The sequence below is a fragment of the Miniopterus schreibersii genome, assembly GCF_964146895.1.
Source record: "Miniopterus schreibersii genome assembly, chromosome: 1".
Classification (NCBI taxonomy): Eukaryota; Metazoa; Chordata; class Mammalia; order Chiroptera; family Miniopteridae; genus Miniopterus; species Miniopterus schreibersii.
In genome coordinates, this window is record NC_138101.1 from 63,234,151 (window position 1) to 63,246,386 (window position 12,236).

Here is a 12,236-nt window from a genome sequence, read left to right on the forward strand (position 1 = left end):
CTTAAACTCAGTTTACAGAGCTCTTTGTAACCTTGTTCCTGCCAATCTGCCCAATCTTCACTTGGAATTCTAAACTTCAGCTGCAGTAAAATTTAGTTCTCAAACCTGCCACGCCTCACATCTTCAAGACTTTACACATTCTGCATGCTGCCTTCTAACCCTCCCACCCTACCCCTGCTTTTTGTCCTGATAACTCTACATCAGTTTAGAAGTCATTCTCACAGAAGCTCCCTTCAGTATACATGCATCCTTACCAGTGTTCACCCCTTACCACAGCATGCATCCCACTATTATAATTGCTTGTTTAACTATCATCATTCTTTTATTTGACAGATATCCATTGGAACTGGTACTGTATTCTCTCCTCTATATGTAGACTTAGTTGATACAGGTATTGAGGAAGCATATATGGTATGTGGGAGAGGGTCCTAGAAGTGCTTCTTAGTGACTTCCATTTCTATCTATTTCCCTACTAGGTTAAATCAGTGCTGATTTCATAATAATTTCTGGGTTCTTTGAGTTACCTAACACAATCGATGGCAGATAAATATTTAATCCCATTAATGGTTAAATTTTAAACACATGCAAAAGGTTTTCACACTGTGAGAGGCCTCCAGCCAGCTATTATTTTCTACCTACCAGAGTTTTTCTTTGATATTACTTTGGATATAATGGACTATAAAAAAGTGAAGAGGCAAACTACTACAGTGAAAAACATAGGACACTGACAGAACGCTGATTAAGCATTCTGCTACTTATTAGGTATTTGTCCTTGGGTCAAGACCCTTACCCTCTCTAAGCCTCAGTTTCCTCATCTGAAAAAGGTAGGTACAAAATCAAATGTGATAAGAGAAAATCAAAGCATAACACAAAATATAAATGGCTATCCAAATACTATCTATTATTATTGTTATTAGAGTGAATACAGATCAGGTCTCCCAGTCACTGGTCATCCCAGCTCTATAGGCAACAGGATTTCCAAATTTCTTCTTCCATTTAAGGGGTAGATTTGTACTTCAATAAATACATATTGATAAAGGTGGTTAACAAAAACTACAAAGAGAGACAAGCCAAAAAATTTAACAAGTATCATAGGGACAAGAAAGACAGAAGCACCAAGTGATTAGGTCATAAGGACTTAGTGCTCTTATAAGGGACCCTGAGAGCTCCCTTGCTCCTTTCAGCCTTCTATGAACCAGGAATCAGGTCCTCACCAGACACTGAATTTGCCAGCACCTTGATCATGGACTTCCCAGCCTCTAGAGATGTGAGAAAGAAATTTTTGTTGTTTATAAGCCACCAGTCTATGGTATATTTGCTATAGCAGCCTGATCAGACTAAGACAAATATGATTGATGTTTATCTCTGAAATGACTATTTTCTACCTTTCCTTCTCTCCGTAAACCTCTTCTCTGTTCTTCCTCTCCCCTTACTTATCTTGCTTCATACTTTATAGTTTGAGAAAAAGAGAATAAATATCAGGCAGAAACACTCTCACCTTCTGATCACTGAAACTATCCGTGTCTGCATCTCTACCTATACTTACTCCTTTCTTCCCATTACTATGAATTTTATGCTCATGTTCCTAAGCAAACATTTCTACCTATTCCCTAAATTCCATCTCTTCTCGTTTTCTCAAAAACTTCACTCCTAAAATATTCACTCTCTTATTCTATAATCCCCCCCCCAATGGATCATTTCCATTAGCCTAAAAATAAACTTAAGTATCACCATCTTTAAGAATCCTACTTTGACCCCACATATTCCTCTATTACCTCTATTTTCAACTCTCCATCATAGAAAAATATCTTGAAATGTTTGTAAGGACTACGTCCACTTCTTCGCATCACACTTGCTCTTCACTGTGCTTGTCAAGGCACCTAACTACTACACGTTGCCAAAATCCAAAGGTCAGGTCTCTTTATTTTACTCTAGCATGTTTCAATACCATTGCCTTGGCTTTTAAATAACCATGCTCCTTGGGTTTTCTTCCTGCTCCGCTGGCTACTCCTTCCCCATGTCCTTCGCTTGCTTCTTTCCCTCTGCTTTACCTCTAATCATTGGATGCTCTCTGAGGACATGCTTTCCCTAGGTACTTTCTTCTACATGCTGATGACTCTCAACTTTACCTTTGGTCCCTTACACAGAACTCAAGACTCAGGACTTACTTTAGATTTCTAATAAGCACATCCAACTTAAGGTAAATGAAATAAAAGTACCCTCCCACCTCCTACATACATGTTCTTCCCTAGCCCTTTTCATTTGGTATATGGCACAGACATCCCCTCACGCCCTTCTCATGTTTTCTCCCCCCATATTCAAAACACCATCGAGTCTGCAGACCCTGCCTTCAAGTGTATCTCATCTCCCTCCACGTCTATACCACTTGATCCCAAACTATTGTCACGCCTTCGTGGGTTCTGCAGTTGTCTTCTGCTACCAATGTTGCTCCCCAGCCCCTGTGACCCACTCACTGCTTAACAGGTGGTGCCTGTCTAACTCACATTTGTGAGCTTACTACTGCGGGACTTCGCTCTAGGTCCAGGGAATCCAAAGGCTCATAAGGCATGGCTCCTTGTGAGCCTCAACCATCCATCCCTTCAGTGAATATTTACTGAGTGTATCTAATACTGTGTTCCAGGCGCTGGTCCATCTCAGTGTTCGGCTCCCTCTTCGGTGAAACGGGAGTTTTGTTCAGCATCCCCACCTCATAGAAGTGTATAAACAGGATGAGTATGAAACGCATGTACAAAAATGAGAAGTGTTACAAAAATGTTACTTTATATATTACTATTACTGCACCTGCCTCTTTCCTTCCGTCTGGTAATGGGAAGGAGCTCATGACAAGCGAGAGCCAACTGACAAAAGCAGAGGCACCAATTCTGATACTCACGGAAGGCAACAGATAGGAATGCCCTTCTCAGAGGCGCATAGTCACTAAACGTTTGGGGCATACGTTCATTGGGCGTGACTGTAATAAGTTCATTTTCTACACTTTTGTTGCACAAATAACAATCCTATGTAACCCTATGGAAAAATCGGGAAGTGGGCGGTGGCCTCCTTGGTGACACCCAGGCCAATTGCCGCTCTCCATCACCCCATCTGGCCTTTTATAGGCCATAAAGAAAGGCACACCTCGGGGGAGGCCAGGGTCTGTTATGGGCCTGCAGAGCTCTTATAAGGCCTCCTGAATCATGCGCGGGGCGCAGGGTACCTGTGAAACGACTGTCCTTAGCCTCCAAAAGCACTGCTCGTCCACCGTGGCAAAGCCAGCAGAAATGGCCCGGGGGGAGGGGCGTGGGCGGGGGAGGAGAGGCTTCCCAGGATCGGCAACCACTGCTGGAACACACCTCTAATTACGAGGGGCACGTGAGGGATTTGCACATATTCACCATTTGTACAACGGCCGGCGCTTAATAAAATTAATTTGCAGCCAGTTTTGACTGACAGACCTGTCTTACTTGCAAGTAAAAATGAGAAACAAGAGGAAGGGAAAGAATAATGAAGAGAGATGTGGGATGAGGGAGGAAGAGAAACGATCCGGGGAGGGGAGAAAAAAGTCTGCGGCTGTTTGCCCAGCGTCTCGCGAAGGAGCAGATGTTTGCTCCCTGTAACCGAAGAGGGACGAAAGGTGTTCCTGGGGGCTACTGGGAGGGAATGGCCGCGGGAGACGAGGGGCCAGGGCCCAACGGCTAGGAGAGAGCCGAGAAAAATGGACCGTACCTACAATTCCTCCAGCATCCCCCGCCGCCCGAGGAGGCGCCCTGGCGCCCAGCAACCGCCTCACACACCGCGCGAAGCTCGGGAGGAAACGCTCGCGGGCTCCGAGGAGGGCGGAAGGGGCGGGGCCCGGGGCGGTGGGCGGGGCCTGGGCAGACGCGGGCGGCGGGGCCCGGGCGATGGGCGGGGCTGGTGGCGGTGGGCGGGGCCCGGGCGGTGGGCGGGGCCTGGGCACGCGCGGGAGGGGCGGGGCTGGCGGCGGCGGCGAGTCTAACTTGCGTTGTGGCTGCTTCGGTTCCCGACGCAAGATTTCTTCAGAACTCTTCGCGTGGGCCGCCTGGTTTGTATTTCCGTCTATTCAACGATTTCTCTTGAGATCTCCTCTGAATATGAACCTATTGGGTTGTGAAAGACCAGGCACCTGGTTGAGACCAAAACGTAGCGCCCCCGGCTGCATGTGCCAGAAGTAACTACTGACAGGTCAGATCTTGTTTTCCCTTAGGTCAGTTTAATACCCAAAAATAGCAGTCTCTGGGGTCAAGACCGTCTGGGCCCAAAGTGCAGCACTGCTGCTTTATAGCTATGGGACTACAGGCAAATACATAATCTCCCCGAGCCTCGGTTTTCTCATTTGTAAAGGATGCAGTGGCGTGAGAATAAATGGCTTGCATCTGGAAGAGGGGTTGGTAGGAAGTAAACGCTCCATAGCCTATTGTCAGTATAGACTCTGGTTTTTCACCGCGTGGCATCTTGTGTGGAAACCTTCATAAGAAACAAAAGGAGGCATAGCTGCTCTGGTTGAAGGTGGGCCCAGAAGCATTGGGTTCTCAGTCCCAAAGGTGGTCTATAAGGTTCCTCTCAAGGAATCCCCAGGCTTCCTAAAATACAGACGAAAACAACTTACTGGAGAAAGGCCAACCTTCTCAGAAGACAAACTGCCCTTTTCTATCTCATTTTTCTTCTTCTCCTGATACTCCAGCTTTTACTCCTGCACACAGTGTATTCCTTTCGGCCTCCGTGTCTTTTCCTAGTTATTCAATCTATTGGGAGTGTTCTCTTCTTATTTATCATTAAGGTCTGATTCAAATTACAACTCTTCTTGGGCGACCAAATAAGAAATATTCTTTTAGTAGAAGCCCCTTTCACCTTCAGCGTGGTGTACATATCTCAGCAAGGATTAAAAGTTACTTTCTCCCCCGTTTTAGGAGGAGACAGGATCTCTTGTGATTATAGGGTTTATGTGATTATAAGGGAGTGCTTTGTTCTCGTGGTAGGGAAGGGAAAAGCACGTAGATTCCCAAGCACACTGGGAGGAAGGACAGATAGTAGAGCTGGAAGGACCTTGAGAGGAGTCTGACCCCTCCAGGGTACTGCTCTGTGCCCAAGGTGCAATGAACTGCTGAAGGGTAAGTGCTTTAGGGTCAAGGAAGGTGGAGGGCATATCAACAAATGGAGTTTTCTCACCAGGTCAGAGGGTTCAGGCCGGAGTTGAGTTAGTCACCTAAAACGTGTGTATTGCTTGCTCCCAAAATGGCATAAGCAATTCGCACCTACAGAGAACTATATAATTATTCATACAGAAATAAAACACTGAAACATTTCAAAAATTGATGTTCTTCATATATTTAAAAACAATATAATGAAAATTTAATAATGGTTTAAAAAGCATCTAAACAAACATCTGATGTCCCTTCTTGTAAAAAAAATTAAGAGTAACTTAAAATAATTAAATTGTTTATATTTGCAACAATGCCATCAAAAGCAAAACCCTTTTGAGGAATAAGGAGAATCTTATTCATGACACCATTTTTCACTAAATTTGGTATAATGAAAATAGTTTTAAAAATATCTTCTTGCCCAGCTGGGGGTGGCTCAGCAGTTGAGCGTTGACCTAGGACCTAGGCGATCGGGGTTCAATTCCCGGTCAGGGCACATGCCTGCCTGGGTTGTGGGTTTGATCAATGACTTTCTCATCATTGATGTTTCTATCTCTCTCTCTCCCTCTCCTTTCCTCTCTCTGAAATCAATAAAGATATATTTTAAAAATTTTTTAAAAAAATATCTCCTATATAAATGGTTCTGTACTTCTGAAATCACCTCAACAAAAAGTGCAAGTTAGCCAGTGATCTATTTGGTATGATTTAACTGCCAATTTTCTCTTGCAGTCTTCTCTCTCACTAATTCTCTTTATTGACCTTAAGTGCCAATCATTTACTATACTTCAGGCTTTACTGTTTTCAAACTTTGCTAATATGCTGGCTCTCCACCTAGTTGTTCCCTTCTTCACCTTACTTCCCAGTATTAGCCCATCAATCCAAATCATATCCACTCTTGAAGGTCCATTCAAGTATCACCTCCTCTAAGAAGTTCTCCTTACTAGAACACTTTTTAAAATTGAATTTATTGGGGTGACATTGGTTAATAAAATTACATAGGCTTCAGGTATACAGTTCTATAATACATCATTGGTATATTGTACTGTGAGTTCACTGCCCCAAGTCAAGTCTCCTTCCGTCACCATTTATCTCCACTTTACCCTCTTTTACCTCCCCCCACCTGCCTTTTCTTCTGGTAATCACCACACTGCTGTCTATGAGTCGAGTGTTTTTTGGGTTTTGTTTTTTGTTTTTTTCTTAATCCCTTCACCTTTTCACCCAGCTCAATACCCTTCTCCTCTGACAGGTATCAGTCTCTTATCTGTATCTTTGAGCCTGTTTCTACTTTTTTTTGTTAGTTTATTTTGTTCATTAGAGTCCACATATAACTGAAATCATATGGTATTTGTCTTTCTCTGCCTGGCTTATTTCACTTAGCATAATACTCTCCAGGTCCATCCATGCTGTCACAGAAAGTAAGATTTCCTTCTTTTTTTTTTATATAGCCAAGTAGTATTCCATTGTGTAAATGTACCACAGCTTTTTTTATCCACTCATGTACTGATGAGCACGTGGGCAGCTTCTAAATCTTGGCTATTGTAAATAAACCTGCAAAGAACATAGGAGTGCATATATTCTTTCAAATTAGTGTTTTGGGTTTCTTTGGATATATTCCCAGAAGTGGGATCACTGGGTCATAAAGCAGTTTCATTTATAATTTTTGAGGAAGCTCCATACTGTTTTCCACAGTGGCTGCACCAGTCTGCATTCCCACCAGCAGTGCACGATGGTTCCCTTTCTCCACACCCTCGCCCACACTTCTTGTTTGTTGATTTATTGATGATAGCTGTTCTGACAGGTGTGAGGTGATATCTCATTACGTTTTTAATGTGAATTTCTCTGATGATTACTGACATTGAGCATCTCTATATGTGTCTATTGGCCATCTGTATGTGCTCCTTGGAGAAGTGTCTATTCTGTTTTTTTGCCCATTCTTAAATTGGACTGTTTGTTTTTTTGGTGTTGAGTTTTATAAGTGCTTTATACCCCTTGGATATTAACCCCTTATCAGATGTATCATTGGTAAATATGTTCTCCCATTCACTTTTTTTTTCATATTGTTGATGGTTTCTTCTGCTGTGCAAAGACTTTTAGTTTGTTTATTTTATCTTTTGTTTTCCTTGACTGAGGAGATATGTCAGAACAAATATTGCTATGAGAAACGTCCCAGATTTTACTGCCTATGTTTTCTTCTAGGATTTTTATGGTTTTGAGCATTTAATCAAACCAAGATCTCCTGGATCCTAGGTCGATGCTCAACCACTGAGCCCTGCCAGCTGGGCAGTATTTCTTTCTTTCTTTCTTTTTTTTTTATGCAATTGTAAATGGGATTTTTTTCTTAGTTTCCCTTTCTGATAGTTCATTATTGGTGCATAAAAATGAAACTTATTTCTGAATATTTATTTTGTATCCTGCTATTTTACTGAATTCATTGATCAGTTCTAGTAGTTTTTTGGTGGAATAGTTAGGGTTCTCTCTATATAGTATTGTTTTAGGCAGTTAGACAAACATGAGCAGAGCAAGGACAATGGGCCAAGTACAGTAACTCACCAGGGCAAAAAGCTCTGGATGCCTAGAGAGAGGCAAAACTAGAAAACAAGAACTTTGCCCCCAAGGTAACTTTTCCTCCCCAAGCATATTGCTGGCCTGTGGTTTGGACCCCCTGACTTTTCATATCACTAGTTATGCAGTTTAGACCCCCCTGACATTTTCCTCCCTAAAGATAACATATAGGCCTCCATTGTATTTCAGCTCCAGGCCCAGAAAAGCAGCAAAACCAGACAAGTGACACAGTGGCTTCCTCAGGACCAACTGCATTGACTAATGACCCCCTGCCTTGACATTGACCAGTCATTGGAGACCAGGACCCTGAAAGAGCACAGCTAGAAAGCTGATGAATATTCTACTGAGACCCTCCCCTGAGACCTCCTCTAAGATTTTCACCTACAAGGGAGAGATAAATACACTCAGGAGAAAGGACCCAGGGTGCACTCTCTGCCAGGGAGAGCATGCCAGTGCCATTCCCTTCCCCTTCTTCCCTCTGAGGGACCACACAAGACTTGCAGCCAGAGGAGCAATGGGCAGTGGCAGCTCATCCTGGGCTTACCCCCTGAATCTGTCTCCAAGGCCCACTTTTCTCTGACTTCTCAGTGAGCCAAAGCAGCCCAGCCCAGGCTCTCTTGGTACTTCTATGTCCTTCCTTGTTTCACTGTCCTAAGTATATATTTGCTGCAGCCAATAAATTCTTGCTTGCTTTGCTGCACTTTGTCTCTTGATTGAAATCTTTCCTTCAAGAAGACAAGAACTGAGGTCTTGTAATCTCCCTGGTAACAGTATCATGTCATCTGCAAATAATGACAGATGACATGACAGGTTTACTTCTTTTTTCCCAATTTAGGTGCCTTGTATTTTTCCTTCTTGTCTGGTGGCTGTGGTTAGGACTTTTAGTACTATGTTAAATAAGAATGGTGAAAGTGGGCATCCCTGCCTTGTTCCTGATCTTTATTAAAGGAAACACTTTTAGTTGTTGTCTATTGAGTATGATATTGGCTGTGAGTTTGTCATATATGGCCTTCATTACATTGAGGTATTTTCCTCTATTCCTCACTTTGCTGAGAGTTTTTATCATAAATGGTGCTGGATTTTTTATCAGAAGCTTTTTCTGCATCTATTGACATGGTCATGTGATTTTTATACTTCATTCTGTTTATGTGGTTGTCCAATTTGTTGACATATAGTTGTTTGTAATATTTTCTTACAATCCTTTGTTTTCTTTGGTGTCAATTGTTATTTCCCCTCTTTCATTTATGATTTTATTTGGGCCCTGTCTCTTTTTCTCTTGCTGAGTCTGGTTAACATTTGTCAATCTTGTTTATCTTTTCAAAGAACCAGCTCTTGGTTTCACTGCTCTTTTGTTTTTTTTGTTTTTTTTTATACTCTATTTCTTTATTTCTGCTCTGATCTTAATTATTTACTTCCTTCTACTCACTTTGGGCTTTGTTTGTTGTTCTTTTTCTAGTTGCTTTAAGTGTAAAGTTAGATTATTTATTTGAGGTTTTTCTTGTTTCTTGGGTTAGGCCTGTATTGCTATCAATTTTCCTCTTATGACTATTTTCACTGAGCCCCATAGATTTGGGGTGGTGCTGTTCTCATTTTCATTTGTCTCAAGGTATCTTTTGGTTTCTTCTTTGATTTAATTGTTAATGCAATCATTGTTTGATAACATGTTCTTTAGCTTCCATGTCTTTGTGTTTTTCAGGTTTTTTTTTCTTGTGATTGATTTCTAGTTATATACCATTATAGTTAGAGAAGATGCTTGCTATGATTTCAACCTTCTTAAATTTATTGAGACTTGTTTTGTGTCCTAACATGTGGTTTATCCTAGAAAATGTTCCATGTGCACTTGAAAAGAATGTATATTCTGCTGCTTTGGGGTGAAATGCTCTGAATATATCAATTAAATCCATTTGATCTATTGTGTCATTTAAGGCTGCTATTTCCTTGTTGATTTTCTGTCTGGAAGATCTATCCATTGATGTCAATGGGCTTTTAAAATCCCTACTATGACTGTATTACTGTCAATCTCTCCCTTTATGTCCATCAACATCTGCTTCATATATTAAGGTGAGCCTATGTTGGGTGCATAAATGTTTACAGGTGTTACATCCTCTTGTTGGATTGATTCCTTTATCATTATGTAGTGTGCTTTTTTGTCTCTTACTGTAACCTTTGTCTTAAAGTCTATTTTGTCAGATGTAAGTATTGCTACCCAAACTTCTTTTGTCATTTCCATTAGTATGAAATACCTTTTTCCTTCCCTTTATTTTTAGCCTGTGTGTATTTCATTCTGAGGTGGGTCTCTTGTTTTCTTATCCATTCAGCTACCCTATGTCTTTTGATTGGAGCATTTAAGCCATTTACATTCAAAGTGATTACTGATAGGTATTTTCCATTTTATTCTTTTAATTATCTTTCTCTGCTTTTTCTTCTTCTGCCATGAGCCCAATCTCAGCAGTGTGCAGCTGCAGGGAGTCAGGAGAGGGGGAGGTTCTGGTCAGGCTTGGGTGAAAGTGGGAGGAATAGCCCCTGCCCCAGAGCCACACAACTCAGTCTGTCCTGGATTCTACAGAGACCTTGGCAGGGTGGAGCCACCAGGCGCCTGGAGGGTGGGGCCAATGGGAGCACAGAGAGTGGGTCTAGTGGATCTGTCATGAGGGGGAGGCACCGGTCAACTTCATGGAAAAGTGGGGGAAATGGCCCCCATCCTAAAGCCACACAATTCAGTCACTGACACCCCTGAGTCTGCCCATACCTCTACGCCCAGCATCAACCAGCCAGCCAGTTGCATGATAGGGAAATGAGTTTCTATTTTCTTTTAAGCACTGTATTTTTTGTTTCTTCATTATAGCAGCTTATCTTACCTTGATTGATATGATAATTATGAGGTTGGCATAGATTTGAAAATTAGCTCTCTCTCACCTGGAGAACAGGAAGAACCTGAAACAAATAAAAAAGGGCTAGGACAGTGCATCTGTAAGGGGAGGCAAAGTCAGCTGGGCCACGGAAATGGGGAGCTCTGGGCAGCCAGCTAGGAGTCAGAATAAGGTCTTCTGGCATCTAGATAGGTGCAAGAGGAAGAACCAATGAAGAGGCTCTGTGTACTTGAATATTTTGGTGGGGCCAGTAAGTTATAATAAAAGGGGTGGAGGTGAGGCAGATTAGCAGGGAAAGTGAGGGTAGAAACTGATGAGGGACTGGATTATGGTATTTAAAAACAAAAAAGAAAAGAGGGGCCAAAAAAGAGGAGCCAGCTCAACACAAGAGAGGCTAGGTGACCACAAATCATGAAGCTGTGACAGTAACAGTGAGTCAAAGAAAGCTGTTGGCTGGCAGAACAGGATTGTGAACTTGGTCTTTCCCAAGTGAATTTTAAATTGTGGTGGCAAATTAAAATGTATATATCCCTATGCAAATTAAGATATATGATGAAGGAGTGTTTGGAAAAAAAAAAAAAAATAAGGTAGAGAGATCAGGTTGGAGTTGCAGAACATCACCACCCATATGGAAAGGGTAATGGGCTAAAAATGCTGTTTAAAGAAATAGCCACACTTTTGGTTCTATTACATTTTAAGCTTAAGCATTACATATTTCAGTATCTGTCTTGATAAAGTTTGCCTCTGCTAGTTGATAAAAGTAGCCTCTGTTAGCAGCTTTCTAATCAGTATATTCAGCATTCTTTCTTTTTGTTTTTCACCTCTAAAATCGTATATCAATCTCTCCTTCAACTTCTTCTCTATTTTGATGTTCAGCTTTCTGGAGAAGCCTGGGGCCCAGCAAACCAATCAGCAGACTTCCAATTGGGGCTGTGATGAGTATGGCCAAAAATGCTACTGTCAACACATCCATGCCATATTCTTCTAACTGTTTCTCTTCATGTGATTTGGCTGTGTCCAAAGCTACAGATCCTATTGCAGCCTATAAAAATGTAAAGGTAAATTTGGAAACACAATAAGATAAGCACATAGATATAAGGTGAATTATTTTTAAACAAATTGCTTGTTCTTTTGCTCAACTAAGAAAGTTCTGTTAGTCTTCTTTCAAAGTATACTGAAGTTGGTTCTGATTGTTTGAAAACTTTCTCTGCCTTTGCATGGGGAAAGAATGATGATTTGCATAAAGTAAGGTTACAAAAATATCAGGCAAATATATTTCAAAACGCAAGGCAAACCCAGACTCATGATATTAATGAACTATAACATGATCCTATATACGAAATTTCTCCTGACTAAGGAGGAAAGTTACTGATCATCTTATTGTTTCATCTTTAGGAATTTGGAATTAAGAAATGACAAGATGAAAACAAAAATGCAGTGATACTTACTGGAAAATAATGAAGTTTTAAATGAAAAAAACAACTCCCACATAAGAACATGTATTGCTTTAGAGTCAAAACTAGTTTTAAACATCATGAACCTTGAAATTTAGGTATTTGTTTAACTCTTTGCCTCAGGGATGGTGAAATGTTTCATTTAAAGTTTATCTACTGGAAAATCTAATAAAAATTCTTGTTTTCTCTTAGAG

General features: G+C 41.4%; 2 protein-coding genes across 11 annotated transcripts in view; both read right to left on the bottom strand.

The window, feature by feature from the left end:
* SLC9B1 (solute carrier family 9 member B1) overlaps positions 1–3,813 on the bottom strand; it is a 60,987-nt gene extending 57,174 nt beyond the window's left edge. For 4 of the 8 annotated variants that reach the window (XM_081162669.1, XM_081162665.1, XM_081162671.1 and 1 more), the window contains exon 1: positions 3,724–3,805. The gene's annotated coding sequence lies outside the window, so the exon portion shown is untranslated. Of the gene's footprint in view, positions 1–3,723 lie in introns of all 8 variants that reach the window. The other 4 variants (XM_081162668.1, XM_081162666.1, XM_081162670.1 and 1 more) reach the window with 3 other exon arrangements.
* A 1,515-nt stretch (positions 3,814–5,328) lies between these two features.
* Positions 5,329–12,236, bottom strand: part of SLC9B2 (solute carrier family 9 member B2) — a 56,299-nt gene continuing 49,391 nt past the window's right edge. For 2 of the 3 annotated variants that reach the window (XM_081162640.1, XM_081162639.1), the window contains exon 12: positions 5,329–11,630. In XM_081162640.1, coding sequence (XP_081018766.1) covers positions 11,412–11,630 — 219 coding nt within the window. In that variant the 3' untranslated portion in view covers positions 5,329–11,411. The remainder of the gene's footprint in view (positions 11,631–12,236) is intronic. The other variant, XM_081162641.1, reaches the window with a different exon arrangement.